Here is an 18,202-nt window from a genome sequence, read left to right as displayed (position 1 = left end):
TTTTTTTACCACATTATTCATAATTTCTAAGTTTAGATATTTATTTTTTCCACTATCAAAACAGGGGAACAAAACTGTCAACTTTTTGTTGGTCTCACTATTGTGAAATGTAGTCATTGCTGACATTGCTCTGAGTTCTTGAACTTGTCAGTAGAGGCACAAGCTGTGACAGATCCTACCAGACTGGAAAGTCTTAAAGAAAGGCCCTGCCAAAGATCATGTAAGGCACACCTAACTAACAAAAGTGTCCATCAAATAATTCATGTTTTTCCAAGAAACTCACAAAATGTACAGGGATTGTAAGCCACATTGGGGAAGGGTGTGATCATATTGATGAAAGCATAAATCTTTCAAAATCGAGTCTGTCAAGTTCAAAATAGCTAGAAATTACCTTCCATCATTAATCTTAGATATGAGCAAAATAGCACTAACAATTTTCTTTCGAAGCCTACATACAGTTTCCACTTTAAGTTCTTACACATCACACTAAAGTGGACTTGTCTGCTGAAATGGTAAAGGATAGATATTCTAATTTGCCTACTTTTGGGGACATTTGATCCTAATATCCAAATTGGAAATATCGATCTCTACAGGAGCTCTAAGAAAAATGACTCACCCTTAAAAGAGAAATCTAAAACCTTTGATAACGATTCCCTTGATTGCTTTTCAATTCCTAATACATAGTAGGTACCCAAGAAATGCTTGTTGATTATCTGCTTCTTGATGAATCTATTATCATTACTACCAGTGCTTACATAGTGTGTGGTTGTGCATAATAGAACCTCTCATGTTGTAATGACTGGTTTCTACTAGTTATCACTCACAAAGAGTGACATAATGAGGAAAGCTAGATAGTGAAGTGGATAGATCACCAGCCCTGAAGTCAGGGGAACATGAGCTCACATCTGGGCTCAGACACTTGACACTTGAACAAATCAACTAACCCTAATTACTTCAACTAAAAAAAGTGACTTAAAGCAACTGTGTTGTCAACTTAAGAGAAAACTCTTTAGGGTGGTAGTTAACTTGAAGAAGGAAGGTGGGACGGAGGGGAGTAAGAAAGGAGAGAGAGAGGGAGGGAAAGAAAGAAGGAAGGGAAAGGGGGAGAAAAATTTGGACATATGCCCTAGCCTGTTTGCAATAAATCATTCATACCTGAGTTTGCACAAAGGAAGGTCTCTGTGTCCGCATGTCCTGAATTAAACTAAAAATACTGAAGTTCACAGGAATTATCTGCCAAATGAAAGAAATAAAATCTTATTGCTTTTGATCCAATCATTGTTAATAAATTGTTCCTCAAAAGATAATGACGACTGTTGGAGAGGATGTGGGAAAACTGGGACCCTGATACCTTGGTGGTGGAGTTATGAATGGATCCAACCATTCTGGAGAATTTGGAGCTATGCCCAAAGGGCTATCAAACTGTGCATTCCCTTTGATCCAGCAGTGTTTTTACTGGGCTTATATCCCAAAGAGATCTTAAAGTAAGGAAAGGGACCCACGTGTTTATGGCACAAATGTTTATGGCAGTCTTTTTTGTAGTGTCTAGAAACTGGAAATTGAATGGATGCCCATAAGTTGGAGATTGGCTGAATAAATAATGTTATGTGAATGTTATGGAATATTATTGTTCTGTAAGAAATAACCCACAGAATGATTTCGAGAGGCCTGGAGACTCTTACATGAACTGATACTAAGTGAAATGAGCAGAACCAGGAGATCATTATACATGGCAACAGCAAGACTATATGATAATCAATTCTGATGGATGTGGCTCTCTTCAACAATGAGATGATTCAAACTAGTTCCCATGATTCAGCAATGAAGAGAATCAGCTACAGCCAGCCGAGAACTATGGAAAATGACTGTGGACCACAACATAGCATTTCTACTCTTTTTGTTAGTGTTTGCTTGCATTTTTGTTTTCCTTCTCAGATTTTTTTTTCTTTTCTAGTGCAGCAAGATAAATGTATGGATATGTATACATATATTGTATTTAACATATACTTTAACATATTTAACATGTATTGGTCTACTTGCCATAGGGAGTGGGAGGAAGGAGGGGAAAAGTTGGAACAGAAGGTTTTACAAAGGTCAATGTTAAAAAATTACCCATGCATATGTTTATAAATAAAAAGCTATAATGAAAAAAATAAATAAAAATAAAAAAAGAATTGCCAAAAAAAAATTGTTCCTGGGTTACTTCTCTTCTTTCCATGTCATCTCTCACCTGTGCTAAATCAAGGTATGAAACAAGTGAGTGTTGTCATTGCTGATATATCTCCACACACGAAGGGAAGGGAGGGAGAGGAGGGAAATGACAAAGGGAAAGAAAACACAGAGGTTGGTACTTTTGAAGGCTTAATGCCAAGCCCCGGAATGCATCTATACACAAAACTCCTCTAAAGTGCTTTTACATGGTTTTTAATTCCCTGTTTTTTGGAAGAGACTGAATTACTGAAACCACAGACATGATTAGAGAAAATGTGCAGCAGATAAGCATGGTAATTTTATATCTACATATACTATATATATACACTATACTATGTATACAGACGTAAGTATATTTTATCAGGCTAATACTGCTAATACGAATTTTGGGGAGAGGAAGCCACAGTAATCTAAGTGTCTGGTAATATATCATTTCCCAAATTCTTTCTCAGGCAGCTAGATGTTGCAGTGGATAGAATACAGTAGGCTCCAGAGTCTAGAAGACTCATCTTCATGGGTTCAAATCTGGCCTTAGATATTTATTAGCTGTGAGACTTTGGGCAAGTCACTTAACTAACTCTATTTGCCTCAGTTTCTTATCTCTAAAATGTGTTGAAGAAGGAAACAATAAGCCACTCTAGTATATTTACTAAGATGGGGTTACAAAGAGTTGGACATGACTGAAAATTATATTGCATGGAAGATTGGGTGTTATATGATAGGTATTCTATGATAAAAATTTAATTCAAATAGTAAAATCACAGATTTTACTCAAAGTAACTTTGAAGATTGTATAAAATAATTCCTTTCTCTTTTTTCCATATAAGGAAATGATAATCCAGATAGGTTAAACTCTATACTATGATAATCAAGTAATAGAACCAGAATTTGAAATCAGCTTCTTAAACTTCAAATACCAATGTTTTTCCTGCAACATCCATCCTCTTCTAAAATCTACCAAAAGTATTAAACAATGTAGCATGTATATATTAAGAACATGTATAATAATTTTCATTACAAAAATAAATTTAATTTCTTCAGTATTATTCCAAAATTCCCTCACCTCTTCATGCCAGGAATAGTTGACAACCTAGTACCCTGAGCCTAGTATTTAGAGGTTTCATTAATGTATTTCAAATCCAGAAATGTTCTGTAACTAACTTCATTTGGGGAACATTGGTATAATAACAAAACATTTTAGAGCCTATGGAAGTTCAGGTCAAGGATCAGTGTTGAACAGATGCAGCTAGGAAAATAGTTTGGCTAAATGTGTGTCAAACTGACATACTGGAATGCAGGAAGAAAAATTAAAAATATAAATTCAGGGAAGCCTGAAGTGAGAAACAGGTGTTTGGCAGAATGAAGCAATTTCTGAGTATCTGATCCTGGGCAAGGCAAATGGGAAGTACCTGCTGAGAGATACTCACCCCATCCTTAAGCAGTTTCCAAGTATAATCAACAGCACAAAGAACACCAGTCCGCCCACAGCCAGCACTGAAATGAAAAATCACAGTACTGAGGACAGGGGCAGAATCACCAAAAATGAATCATCCGCAGACATTTTGGAAATTTCATAAGCAGTGTTGACCAGGAAAGTTCATGGAGGCAATGAAGCTTGCCATCCATGTAAATCCTTCCCAGAGCACAGTTGCCAGCTGGCAAGTGTTTTCCTCCTAGACCAGCTGAACCTCCTTACCTATCCTGGATGATCTCTCCTAGTTATCACCTCTCGCTCCAAGTGATTTATCAGAAAAATAAAAACTCTAGATTCTAGTTACCTTTTAAGTCAGTATATTCTTGTTCTGTGCCACACAGTCAGCTCCTAATCTGATGTTTCATCACAGTGTGAAGGTGACCCTGGGTTCTTTAGATCACAGGCTCTGGCAAGTCCCTGCCAATCTGGAAAAGCTTCAGCTGTGGGCCTGGAAACAGACTGCCAAGCCTAGCTAAATGCAGGGAGGCTCCTCACCAGAAGGTCGGCCCCCAGGGGGTAAGTTTTTTTTTGGCATGTACATCGGCTACTAAGGCACAGGGGCTGGGGGAAAGGGGAGTAGGAGGTCGGAAGTGGGGTTATTGCATCAGTGGAGAAAGTAGCTACCTAAGTGAAATCACAGCTATTTTAAAAACACTAAAGTTGGAAAAATACTGACCCCAACTTTTCTTCCTCATTAACTCATATTTCTAAACTCCATTACTCACCAACCAACCAGGAGATGGCCTAGATTGCTCTGAATGCTAGGAAAAACTAGTGTTCCTTCAGTTGAAGGAGCTGTGGCTTATGGTTTTTTCTAAAAAGCATTCCCCTTCCCCTCCAAGCACCATCATACCTGCAATGAATACAAATAGGAATACTGTCATCCTCCTGGTAACAACGCATCTCCCAAATGAGCTCAAGGATGGGATCTAGAGATGAGGGCACGTCATGATCTGGCCAATTCTTGTAATGAAACTGATAGATGGTTCGTGTTTCCTACAGGAGAATGGCCAGAATAAAATGGGAAAGAGAGTTCCATGTTGAAAACTTGGAGATGCTTCTGCCATGAAGAGCCAGCAGCTCCCACAAAGCAGTTGACGAGATCGGATCTCCTTTACCATCCATGAACTTTCTTTTGTGTGTACCAACCCACTCTCAAGTTATCCAGGTAGATTGTAACAATGATTTGCTATGAGCTATGTGTCTGATATAAACTGGTTGGCTAGGTCCATTCCCATAGGGGAAGGAAGTGGGAACATGTTAACAGAAGTAGTCCAAATGGTTGCTAAATCCAATTCCTGATTTGCCCTTGTCAAACTTAGAATGCGTGAATCTAAGGATCCTGTACTCGGTTTATCTCAGATTGGTCTACATGACAAAGGCCTAGCTTGCTTTGAAATACTAAATATTAAATCATTTGCCAGGACCATTTCAGCTCTAAGTTCTGGAAAGGGTTGATTTCCTATGTTTTAAAGATAGGTGTGGCTTAAGTTCTCAGGACCAGAATAAGACTAAGGCCCAGAAATGAGATCCAGTGAACCCGAGACATTCCTGGAGTCCTTTTACATGCTATTATTAATAAACTCCATAGTTAGGATAAAGGAGTGTTCAGCTATTTTAATATTCTTTGAAATTCCCCAACTAGGGGCTATTGAAATGTGTATACTTTTTAATCCAGCAGATTCTACTGCGCTTATATCCCAAAGAGATTTTAAAGGAGGGAAAGGGACCCACATGTGCAAAAATGTTTGTGGCAGCCCTCTTTGTTTTTCCAGACTCACTGGAAACTCAGTGGATGCCCATCAATTTGGAGAATGGCTGAATAAGTTATGGTTTATGAATGTTATGGAATATTATTACTCTATAAGAAACCATCAGCAGGATGATTTCAGAAAGGCCTAGAGAGAATTCTATGAACTGATGCTCAGTAAAGTGAGCATTACCAGGAGATCATTGTATATAGCCACAGCAAGATTAAAGAATGATCAATTCTGATGCACATGGCTCTTTTCAACAATGAGATGACTGAGCCCAGTTCCAATGATCTTGTGATGAAGAGAGCCATCCACACCCAGAAAGAGAACTGTGGGAACTGAGTGTGGATCACACAACATAGCATTTTCATTCTTTTTGTTGTTGTTTGCTTGCATTTTATTTTCTTTCTCATTTTTTTCTTTTTTGATCTGATTTTTCTTGTGTTGCAAGGTAATTGCATAAGTATATGTACATATATTGGACTTAACATATATTTTTGCCATGTTTAATATCTATTGAATTACTCGCCATCTAGGGGGGAGAGTGGGAGGAAGGGAGAAAACATCTACAAGGGTCACTGTTGAAAATTTTGCATGCATATGTTTTTAAAATAAAAAGCTTTAATGGAAAAATTTTTTTAAAAAAAGAAATTCCCCAACTAGATTGGCACCATCACTTTTATGAAAGAGAAAGGAAGATGCTTTAGACTTACACTATTCAGCTTGGCTTTTAGTGTCCTGATAACATAATCCGATTTCTTGTTTTCAGATTCCTAAGGAAGATATATTGGGTGGAGGGGAGAAGATCAGTGAGATCTACAGACAAGTTCTTCTGTATGATAATTTAGGACACTGGGATCTTTGTCCATTATAATGGGAAGATTGGACATACTCACACAGGAGATGGAGAAAGGGCCACACTGTAGAGCAGTCTCTCCTGGCTCAGCCCAATAGCGCTCACATTTTTTCTGTGGCACAAAATCAAATGTCATGATTTTCTTTCCTTTTAGTTTCTTCTGGGTAGCCCAAGTTACTTCCTATCCTTTATTCTAGAACCTCTAATGTGCTTGAGCATTGACCTAGTCTCATCCTGACTATTAAAGAATATTATATCCAAAATGATTATATTCAGGATCAGGATGGTGAATGGCCTCATGTTCATATAAATAGAAATGTTTAGTCTGCAAAACAGTTACCAAAAGCAGGAAATCTGTCTTCAGATCTTTGAGGGGCTGTTGCCTAAAAGTGGGATCAGCTTTGCCTCTGAGGGCAGAACTAGAAGCAATGGATGGAAGATGGAAAGAAGAAAATTTAGATTTTATTCAAGGAAAAACTTCCTGACAGTTAAAACCAGCCCAAAGTATAAGGGACTTTCTTGGAAAGTTACAGTGTCCATTTGGCAAAAAGTCTTCAAATAAAAGCTACCATCATTTTTCAGGTGTGACATTTAGAAGCATTGTGCTCTGTGAGCAAAGCAGAATTGCAATAGCTCAAAAGAAACGTATAATGTGAAATTTTAGAGACATTTCCTTCCCAAATGTTCATCTGTGTTCTGTGAGCAAAGCAGAATTGCAGTAGCTCAAAAGAAATGTATAATGTAAAAATTTAGAGACATTTCCTCCCCAAATGTTCATGTAGATTATCTGTGCCTGATCTGTGGGAGAGCCTTCCAAGCTCATGTTGGTCTGCTTTGCCACAGTCACACTTACATTATACCATCATGCTAATATAGCATGAAAGTCATTGATGAACACATTTCAAGAATGATATATACAGAGGATTCCTATTCAGGTATGGTGGTGACTGTGTGAGTAAAGAGAAGGGGATGGCCTGAATATGTAGAGTGAAGGTAAATGAGAAATTGAGAAGGACTCCAAGGTTGTGAACCCAACAGACTGAAAGGACTGTGGTATCCACAACAAACACAGGAAAAAAATTGGCTTGGGGAGATGGGTTGTATCTTGGATACAACATGCTTGAGATGCCTACAGGACATTCCATTGGAGATTCCTAATAGGTTGTTAGTAATGCAGCATTGAAATTTATAAGAGAGACGGGGGCTGGCTATTAAAATCTGTATCAAGATGGGAGTTAAAGCTGAGGGGAGCTGATGAGCTCAATGAGAGAGATTGTAGTGAAGAAGAGAACTCAGAACATGAATGATGATCTGGCAAAGGAGAATGAGATCTATCTCCTTTTAGAAAGAGACAGCCAAAGACTTAGGAAAGAGCATCACCATAAAAACCCAGGAGGGGAGAGACTTTCTAGTAGGAAATTCAGAAGGTCAAGTCCTGAAGAGAGATTTAAAAAGATAAGTATTGAGAAAGGTAATTAAGTCTGGAAATTAAGAGATTACTAGCAATCTTGGAGAGATCAACTTCAGATGATTAATGAAATAGAAAACCAGAGAATAAGAAATTGAGAAATAAGCAAGAGATGAGAAAATGAAAGCAGCAGGGAGACAGATTTTTTTGTTCCTGGAAGTTTGGCTATGAAAGGAAACAGAACTAGAAGATGATAACTTGAGGGGATTGGTGTTTGACTTGTTCTATTTGGCTCCATAAGGGCAGTGGTAGAAGCTACAGTGAGGCAGGTTTTGACTTATAATGAAAGCATTCCTAACAATCAAGTGAAGTGGGCTGCCACAGAAGGTGGGGAGTCCCCCTTCGTTGTAGGTCTTCAGGTAGAAACAAACACTGAGATTCTCTGACTTAATTTGTAGTCCATGAAGGGATCACTTATAATCCCCAAATTGAGCACTAAGCTAAAGGATGAACTTGCTTCCAAAACACAAGGCATGGAATAAAACAACCTCTCTAAGTTGCCCACTATGGTTTCACCTTTATTCTTTCTCTTTTCCTTCCAGGTCCTCCCCCTCCCAGTAAAAAATCTTTTCCAGGCCAAGGCACTCACCTTTCCCATCTCAAACTCCATGCATGCCATCACAATGATCTGTGAGGATGAAAGATACAGAGACATGAAAGCCTGAACGTTCAGCTCGCTAAGCCTTGGGGCCAGAAAGTACTAACTGACAGAACCCAGCGGTTACTCCCGACTCCACCGCCAGCCATGAGAAAGGAGGAGGCACATCAGAACCTACCAGAACACTGTATTCCCAAATCATCCTCCAGAAGTCCAGAAGGGTGGTGGCCAGAGGCCCCTGGGTGGCGATGTAGGCCCGGGGGCCATACACACCCTAAAGTGAGACCCAGATGGGAGAGCATCAATATTCATTCCCATGCCCCACATGCTCAGCCCTCCCTCTAGAGCGCGTTCTTGTACAGTACCTTGATGAAGTTAGCATTGATATAGTGGGAATCCTCATCTGAAGTTATCAGGGACAGCTTTACCCTGCTATGATCAACTGCAAGAAAAGAGGGAACATGAAAGGGGCTTAGAACAGGAGGCTTTGGCTATGTCTGTCCCTTACATGGGGCTTTCAATGTTTCTCTTTGGTCTGGATCTGTGATTTCAGAAGTTCTGGGAACTCCCTGAGAGGAAACACCTTCTCTCTATGCAGACTGACAGCTGGTCTGCACTTTGTAGTTTAGAGAGTTGGGCTGGGATGCCCGAGGCTCTTGGTCAGACAGCTAGAATGTGTCAGAGGTAGCATCTGAATGCATGTCCTCCTGCCTCCAAGATGGGCATAATTATCACCTATCTTACAGATTTATTTGGTGCTTCAAGTATCAGTCTCCAGGGGAATGTGACTGTAGTCATAAATTACTGCTGCTTAGTTAAGTTTTTGTCATTTGGGCACTTGAGTCTTTTGGATTCAGCATTTCTTTCATGTGGAAAAGAACAGGTATATCTGATTAACCTTGTACATTGAAGACCTTTCTACTTCTTATTTTGGGAAACACAATAATAATCGCTGGCCCTTATGTGGGGCTTTAAGCTTTGCAAAATTCTTTAACAATAAGAATAGTCAGCATTTATAGAGTGTCTACTAAGTGTTATTGATAGCCTTATTTTACAGTTGAGAAAACGAAGTTAAATGTCTTGCCTAAGATTACACAACTACAAAGTATCTGAGGCTAGATTTGAATTCAGGTTTTCATGACTCTGACCCCTACTCTACTCACTGGTCCACTTAACTTTCTACACACGAACCCAAACTCAGCTTTGAGAGCTCCATGGGACAGATGAAAAAAAGCAACTATGGTGAAAATAATGTCTGTGACACCTCTTTTTAGAGGCCAGAAGTCTCCAGTGTCTAGAGAAGTAGTCCCAGAACTAGGGGCCACTCAGTGGCCGAGGAAGAGTCCCCTTGGTGCATTCCCTCTTCAGGCTCACTTCTTGGGATTCCTTGTTTCCTTCAAGCACCCCCTTCTCCATGGAGCCTTCTCCGTGGGTGACTTTCTTGTATTCCATTGTACATGTGGTACTCTCCATACAAAGGCTGCTGGGAGGGAGGGCTTATAACTAAGACCCAAGCTGAAAGAAGTGGCATTTGACCAGGGACCCGTGGACCAGGAATCTCCTTTGCCCCCAACTGGCTTCGGTCAACTTCATTTAGACAAGGGATGCAAAGCTCTCCTGATCATAATCCCCTTAGCAAACATCACCAATTCAGGTAGGCAGAGTTAGCAAAGTTTCCCAGTTGAGCCCTTGTGCTCAATAAAAGGGTCCCCTCCAGAATAGACCACCCACTGATCCAGTTCTTGAGAATCTGCCAAGCTGTAACAATCAGCCATAAGGGCAGACACCCAGAGATCTGCCACTGGAGTGGTTTGCCGTGTCCTTCTCCAATTCATTTTACAGATGGGGCCCACAGCTGGTAAATGTCTGAGGCCAGATTTGTACTCAGGAAGATCAGTCTCCCTGATTCACTGCACCACCTTACTGCCCATTGCATGGTAGATTTTTTTTTCCAGTTTGGCTGATTTTTCCCCTCTTCTTTATTTTTAATTTTTATTTTATTCTAAGAGATGGCCTTATCTAGGCAACATCAGAATAAAAGAAATCAATTAAAAATCTATATGGAAAAATGCTCATGGATTGACAAATATTTTTTAGCCAAAGGAGTAGCTTATCTTCAAGCATATATGATAAAGGCCAAAAGTCATAGTTGTATTTGAAGATTAAAGGAAGTAGTATATAGAAGGTGTAGGAAAGACAGTTGATGAGTAAATTTAGGAGGACAAACAAATTTAGAAAGAGAAATCGAAATACTCTAGACTTACAGGGCAAGATGTCTTTGTATCTGTTTTTCTTGATATTTTCTGGCCTCTCAGCCACAGTTGTAGGATATGTTTTATCCATCTTATACTTGGTAGATTGCCTTTTCAGCTTCTGTAATAAAAATAATGAAGAAAAAATAACTTGAAAGCAAAGAGATATATGACAATGCCAAGAGAGTCCCTTTTCCACTCTATAGTTGCCTGTGTTCTAGACAGCCCCAAAGCACTTCTGTGTGAAAAGAAATGTCAAGTCTTAAAGAATGGAAACATTACACTTGGTATCCCTGAGCCACAAACACCTGCAAGTCAGAGGGAGGCTGTGGTGAATGTTTTAAAGGGCAGGTATTGTCTGAAAATAAAGTTTCTGCTTGAACCAAAGTATCATTGGTGTGGGGAGGGAAGAGAGAGACAAAGACAGACAGAAATAGAGACAAAGGGGGAGGGAGGAAGAGTGAGGAGAGACAGGGAGAGAGATAGAGGTAATCAGAGATAGAGAAACAGAGAGATTGAAAGAAAAACAGAGACAGCGAGGAGGGAGAGGAGAGAAAAGAGACAGAGAGAAAGAAAGAGAGGGAGAGAAATAGAGCAGAGAGAGAAGGAATACTATTTTTATTGGAGAGAAACAGAGCAGAGAGAGAAGGAATACTATTTTTATTGGAGAAATCACCCCTTTTCAGCTAGAAAATAAAATACAAGCTGAATACAACTCTCCCTGTGTGTCCTGCCAAAAAGTACTATAAAGTAGGATGTGAGCCCCTTAAACTCAATGGCAATTTTCTATTTTGACCTTGTATATCTACCATTTAGTGCTGTATGAGGGTAGCACCTACCACATGGGCTAAAATATCTTTTCCTAGGGCCCTAAGCCATGTGGACTGGACTTGTTTTTCCTTAAAAAGGATTGAAATTATCCTCTTAACTTAATTGGTCCAGCAGATTGAGGTTCTATCTATTTACCAAACTCCTTAGTTACCTAAGGGTATAAAAGAGACTGTCTCAGGAATAGTCAGGGCTTCTTATATTTGTCAGATGTCCCATTGCCTGAAAGTCATCACACTCTTCCCACCAGATTCTTTTCTGAATGGAGATGAGTGGGGCTGAGTCTCCCTGTATCCGTGCTGTATCTTTGCTGAGTATTCTGTCCATTCTATGGCTAAATAAATGTCAATATTAGATGCTCTATGAGAATCTCAGTTCATTCCAGTCTTGAACTTTAGGGGCACCAGAGAGACAGGGTCTTCAATAAATACCTTTTACATAGCAGGGGCTTAATAAATGCACATTGAACTAATGAACGGATTTGCTTTAGGAAAAGTTATTTTTATCATTTTGTGTCTAAACTAAGAGTGTTAGTGAATTAAAAAATCTTAGGTGACTCAGTCCTAGAGTCCATTCCTTACAATGTAGAGTCATAATCTATTGGAAGTATTCAAACAAGCATTTGTAAAATAGTTAAATAAGCTTTTACAAGAAAGCAAAGCATTCTCTCCGAAGTATTTCCATTTACTAGTGCTGGCTTGCCGTCCACAATTACAGGTCAGAGGAAATGCTAGCAAATAACTTTGGCAACTTGTAAGAAATGACCTTACTCAAATTTTTACTCATTTCTGCTTCATGTATCATTCAAGAATCCCCATCAAGTCAAGACCTTACTTTTCTGATAACCTATTCAATTTGAAAAGGGGAAAGATAATTGCAACTCAACAAATAATTATTGTACTAAATTAAAACACAAAGATTTTATTATCTGATAAGGTCTATTGGCGATAGATTTTATAGTCCCAGTTGCTTTTATTCTCCCTTTGGAGTCTCAAAGTTCTTTCTTCTCTTGGCCTTGTGTTAATTATCCTAATTCTTCTCCTATGTCTCTAACAATTTCTTCTCAGTCTCTTTTTTCTCTTCCTCTCTCCTGATTTGTTTTGTTTGTTTTGCTGAGGCAATTGGGGTTAAGTGGCTTGCCCAGAGTCACACAGCTAAGAGTGGTAAGTAAGTGTCTGAGATCACATTTGAGCTTATATCCTCCTGACTTCAGGGCTGGTGCTCTATTCACTGAGCCACCCAATTGCTCCCTTTCTCCTGATTTTGCATTATTTCCCAAAGTTTAATCTTTAACCTTCCACTCTTTTCTCTATAGAAAGAAGGTAGGTGATACAGTAAGCAGAAGAATGAGCCCAAAGTCAAGAAGCCTGGAATTCAAATCCAGCCTCAGACACTCACTAGCTTTGGGATCCTAGACAAGTCACTTATCTTCTGCCTGCCTCAGTTTCCTCAACTGACAGAAGGCACTCCCTCACAAAGGCATTGTAAAGATCAGATGAGATGTTTGTAAAGTGTCTAGCACAGAGCCTGGTCTATAGCAGGTACTTGAAAATTGCTTATTCCTTTCCTTCTATAAATTCTTTCTTTTAGAGATTCCATTTACTCTCTAGCTTTTATCTCTACAAAGATAACTACCAAATGTGTACCTCTAGTCCTGACCTGTCTTCCAAGCTTTTATCCTGTATGTCCAAATAGCAGTTACACATTGTCCCTTTGATAAACAGGCATTCCTCAAACTCAACACAATGAAAATCAAACATCATCTTCCTATTTCCTCATGTAGGCTCTCTCTCAAGTTCCCTATTTCAGTCCGTTGAACTAGTCTTTCAGCTCCCACATGTATTCAGCCACCAAGGTCTTTGCCATGGCCCTTCCTTTCAGTTCTCACGTCCATTCTCCTAGCCCAGGCAGTAGGTCAGAGCATTTTCCCACCATGTATTTCATCCTAAAATCACAGAATTCATCTCTGGAAGGGACTTTAGTGGCTGTCTAGTCCAACCATGCCAGAAAAGGAATTCTTGCTAGAACTTGCCTGACCAGAAGACATCCAATCTCTGTCGGAAGCCCTTTAATGAGGGAGAATCCTCCGCTCCCTCAAAGTAGCCTATTCTACCTTGGGGGTACTCTAATGGGGACAGCTAGGTGGGCCAGTGGGTAGAATGCCAGACTTGGAGGCAGGAAGTCTCATCTTCCTGAGTTCAAATCTGACCTTAGACACTTACTAGCTATATGACCTCAGCAAGTCACTTCACCCTGTTTGCGTCAGTTCCCTCATTTGTAAAATGAGATGGAGAAGGAAATGGCCAGCCTCTTCAGTATCTTTGCCAAGAAATCCTCGAGTGGGGTCATGAAGAGCTGGACGTGACTGAAACACACCTGGACTGATGGTATGAGCCTGATGCCGTAAGGGAAGGTCTAAATTTGTCTGCACAATTTCCAACCATTGTTCCTGGTTCTTTGAGGTAGCACATACAGATATGGCACAGAACTCTGAGTCAGCAAAATCTGGATTCAATTCTTTCTTCCCACAAGCTGGGTGATCTTGGACAAGTCACTTAATCTCCCTCAGCCTCAATTTCCCCATTTGCAAAATGAGATTGACGCAATGGCTTACAAAGCCCGTTACAGCTCTAAACCCATGATTCTCCGGGCACCTCTAAGGCCAAACAGAATAAATATTGTCCTGCTTCCACTTAAATAAGTCACACAGTCTGTCCCTTTGTTTTCCAAATGAAACTGAATGTGTTTAGTGACTGGCTTTGTTAACTGCAGTGGTCCATGGCAAAGCCACAATTTAAAATCAAGTCCTCTGACTCCAAATCCAGGCATCACGCACAAACATTAGTGTAGCCAAAGACACAAACTCTTCCAAAGGACTTTCAGAATCTCAGGTTTGCATTTTTTTTGTTTCTTTCCTGAGGGACATCAAATACAGAAAGCAGAGAAAGGGAAATGTTTCAGGGGCTTGTGTTCTAAAGGATTCAAGGAAATGATCATTTATTAAGCACTTTGTATATGCCAGGCCCTGTGCTAAGCACTTTACAGCTATTATACAACAATCCTGGGAAGTAGATGCTATAATTATACCCATTTTAAAGCTGAGGAAACTAAAGTTAATGACATGTCCAGTGTGGTATGGCTCATAAGTGTCTGAGGTCAGAGTTACGCTCAAGTCCTCTTGATTCTCAGCCCAGTGCTCTGTCCCCTGTTTTTAAAATCTCTTAAACCCTGCAGCTCTGTGGCTTAGACTATATAGGGAGTTTGGGGAAGAGTATATGTGTGTGTATGTATGTATGTGTGTAAATATATATATATATATATATATATATATATATATATATAGTCAGATTTAGAGTTTCTTCACTGTTTTTTTTTTATTAAGATGATTATAAAAATCCAACCATTCTGTGAAGGAAGAAATTCATCCCAATATGGGGAAGGTACCTGAAAGAAGCTAACAAAATAGATCTTATTTGGTTCCCCTAGACTAGTACAATAGCCACCTAACTGTTTTTCTTCCTACTCCTAGGCTAGATCCTTTTGATGCCATATTAATCCCTCAAAACTCTTATTTCCATTATCTTACATGTATCTTTGATTTGAGGAAAGCAAATTTCAAAGAGTTTAAAAAAAGGAAAGATAGGATAATAAAATGGCTAATATTGGACTTAAAGTAGGAAGCATGCAGCCTCAGAATCTGTATAATTCTGGGTAATGTAAATAACTTAATTTTTCAGACTTAGTTTCCATATATATGTATATATATACACATATATTTGTATATAAATATATATTATCTGTGTGTATGTATGTATATTATTATGTTATATATGTATATATATTATATATATTATTAGTATCTCATGAACTAAAATTCTATAGATAGTATCAGCCCAAGAGGGATGGAAAACTCAGTAGAAAGGAATTCTGAAGACATTAATAGAAATAATTTCAAGGACAAACAAAAAGGCATTCCACAAAAAGACTAATATGAATGGAGTAAAAGCTTCTTAACAAATTCAGATTTTATAAAGACCAAGGAAATCAAAGACAGGAAGGAAGGTCCCATGTATATTAAAATACTCATAGCATCACTGTCATGGAAGCAAAGTACTAACAAAAAATTATTGTTGATTAAGGAATAGCTAAAATGGATGGTAATTTTAAAAAAATAGAATTTCATTGCATCCTAAGAAATCAGAAATAGGAATTCAGAAAAACATGGAAAGACAGATGAATGGTTGTAATGAAATAGGCAGAACCAGGAAAACAACACAAAATGACTATAATGAAATAATCAGAAAAAAAACCTGAACACTGGGGAAGGATAATGACCAAAACTGCTCCTGGAGAAGAGGTAAGAAAGTGAATCTCCCTCCTTCTACCAGAGAAGTGGAACACTAGGAGCTTTTGCATCTGCTGCCCAATGTGCTCCATGCATGGCTAAAAACTAACATGGTTTCAATAAGAGCAGGTCATTTTTGACTAACCTCATTTGCCTTCTGATAGGGTAACTAGCCTGGCAGATCAGGAACATGTGGTTGACCTAATATACTTAGATTTCAACAAAACAATATCTTTTGTGGTCTACTTGCAGATAAGATGGAGAGATACAGGCTAGATGATAGCATAGTTAAGAAGATTCAGTACTGGTTTACAGACTGGACTTGAATTAGTTGTTAATGGTTTGCTGTCAACTTGAAAAGTCAATCAGTCAGTCAATAAACATTTATTAAGTGTCTACTGTGTGCCAAGCACTGTGCCAAAACTATACTCTATAAGATAATAAATTACAGAGAACATACTGACCTTCCTTGGGAGATGGAGCTCCCTATATTAATAAAATATAGAAGTATAACTAGGTTCCATTTAGAATGAATAATGAATCCCATGAAAGCAAATATTTCAATTCATACTATTCAAAGTCATAATTATGCAAACTACTAACTGATCCCAGCCCAGGGGAAATATATGGATATAATGTGATTACTTCATGAGCTTCATAACATGCCCTAATTAGGTACTAGTCCGATCCCTACTTTTGGTCCCATCCTCTGGCTCCAGATCCATTGCTCTGTTTACATTGTGCCAACGTGATAAGTTCAGAGTAAAGGTATAAAATGAAATGCCATGAGGATAAATCTGAGGGAGAAATTTCTTTCAAGGAAATCAAAAACAATGTAGAAGAGAAGGTGCTGTCTGGTTAAAAAGGTCAGGTAATACAACACAGGTATCCTACCTATCCTACCTTTTTAACATTAGTGTTATTCCCCTCCACACACTCTGCACATTATTTAAATTTTCACTGGAGTGGAAACAGTTATCACAATTTACATAATTATGACTTTGAATATATGAACAGAAATACTTGCCACCACTTCATGGGATTGATTCATCGTTCACTCTGAATGAGACCTAGTTATACTTCCCTATGTTCATGTTGTCTCCATTGAAAGAATATAAACTCCTTGAGGGAAGGAATTGTTTTAATTTTGTTTTTGTATCCCCAGGACCTAATACCTTATAATAGTTATTTAATAAGTGCTTGCTGATTGGTTGGTTAATTGATCAAAGGAAAGAACATGAATAAATGTCAAGAAGTACTAAAATGAATTACATTTTTAGGGAAACAGCAAGTGGTTCAGGTTGAAGGAATGGGGAAGGAGTTAGTAAAAGACAAACCTAGAAAAGTAGACTGAACCAGATCATAAAAGATGATAAATATCAGTCTAAGGAGTTTAGATTTGATTCCGTAAATTGTTAGTAGTCATTGAAGCTATTCAAGAAGCTGAGAGATTCTTGTACACTAAAAAGATTACTATGGCAGCCATGTGAAGGAGGAATTGGAAAGATCCTGTGAGTGGAGAAACTAATTAAGTGGCTATTACAGCAGACTGGCTAAGAGGTTATGAGTGTCTCAATTGGAGTGGTAGCTTTGAGAATGGAGAGGAGGGAATAAATGTAAGAGATATTGAAGAGGTAAAACCAAAAGGATTTCTCTACTGATTGAAGAAGCAAGAGAATGATTCAAAGATAACTCCAAAGTTTCACCTTATATGACTAAGAAGATGACAATTCCATTGACAGAAATAAGAAAGTTTGGAGAAGAAGGAGGTTTTGGTGGAGAGGTCAGTTCAGTTTTGAGTATTTTGAGCTTGAGATAGGAATGAAAAATCCTAGTGGAGGTTATAAGGAGAGTGGTGAGGGTATGCGAATGTCAAGAAGGCAAGGAGGCTGAAGATTTGGATTTGGGTGCATAAAGATAGCAATGGGAGCCATAGGGATGGAAGATTACTAAAGACAAGATCTGCAGAGAAAAAAGAAGGTTGAGAATGGGGGCCTTGGGGACTACCAGATTTGGGGAGCAGGAGAAGAAAGAGAAACACAAAGGACACAGAAGAAGCAGCACAATTAAGGGAGCACAATGTCTCAGTAGCCAAAGGAAGAGGGAGTGTCGAGAAGGAGGGAGTGGTTAACCATGTTGAAAGCCGAAGGAAAAATTAAAAGTCTGAGGTCTGAAAAAAGGCCATTTGGTAGAGAGGACAGTGTTGAGAACGGAAACCAGACTGTACAGTGGGGAGAAGAAAGCAGATGGAGAGTACATAAAAGCAATGAGTGCAGATCACTTTTTCTAAATTAGGCAGGAAAGGGAAGGAGAGTTAGACCAAAGAGAGAGCCAGCAACAAGGGAACTCTTCTTTAGGACTGAGGCATTCTAAATGTGTTTGTAAGCTGCGGAAAAGGAGCAGGAGGAAGGGAGAG

At 38.9% G+C, this 18,202-nt stretch overlaps 1 protein-coding gene across 2 annotated transcripts in view; it reads right to left on the bottom strand.

Annotated features, from left to right (window-relative positions):
- PTPN22 (protein tyrosine phosphatase non-receptor type 22) overlaps window positions 1-18,202 on the bottom strand; it is a 66,086-nt gene that overhangs the window by 33,669 nt on the left and 14,215 nt on the right. For both annotated transcript variants that reach the window (XM_051992990.1, XM_051992991.1), the window contains exons 2-10: window positions 10,626-10,734; window positions 8,727-8,803; window positions 8,540-8,635; window positions 8,353-8,391; window positions 6,336-6,407; window positions 6,153-6,212; window positions 4,539-4,681; window positions 3,639-3,705; window positions 1,156-1,233 (exon numbers count right to left, since the gene is read on the bottom strand). In XM_051992990.1, the coding sequence (XP_051848950.1) occupies window positions 1,156-1,233; window positions 3,639-3,705; window positions 4,539-4,681; window positions 6,153-6,212; window positions 6,336-6,407; window positions 8,353-8,391; window positions 8,540-8,635; window positions 8,727-8,803; window positions 10,626-10,734 (741 nt within the window). The remainder of the gene's footprint in view (window positions 1-1,155; window positions 1,234-3,638; window positions 3,706-4,538; window positions 4,682-6,152; window positions 6,213-6,335; window positions 6,408-8,352; window positions 8,392-8,539; window positions 8,636-8,726; window positions 8,804-10,625; window positions 10,735-18,202) is intronic.

Source organism: Antechinus flavipes, chromosome 4 (genome assembly GCF_016432865.1).
Source record: "Antechinus flavipes isolate AdamAnt ecotype Samford, QLD, Australia chromosome 4, AdamAnt_v2, whole genome shotgun sequence".
NCBI classification, from domain to species: domain Eukaryota; kingdom Metazoa; phylum Chordata; class Mammalia; order Dasyuromorphia; family Dasyuridae; genus Antechinus; species Antechinus flavipes.
Note: the sequence above shows the minus strand (reverse complement) of the source record. Positions and strands in the feature narration are given on the sequence as shown.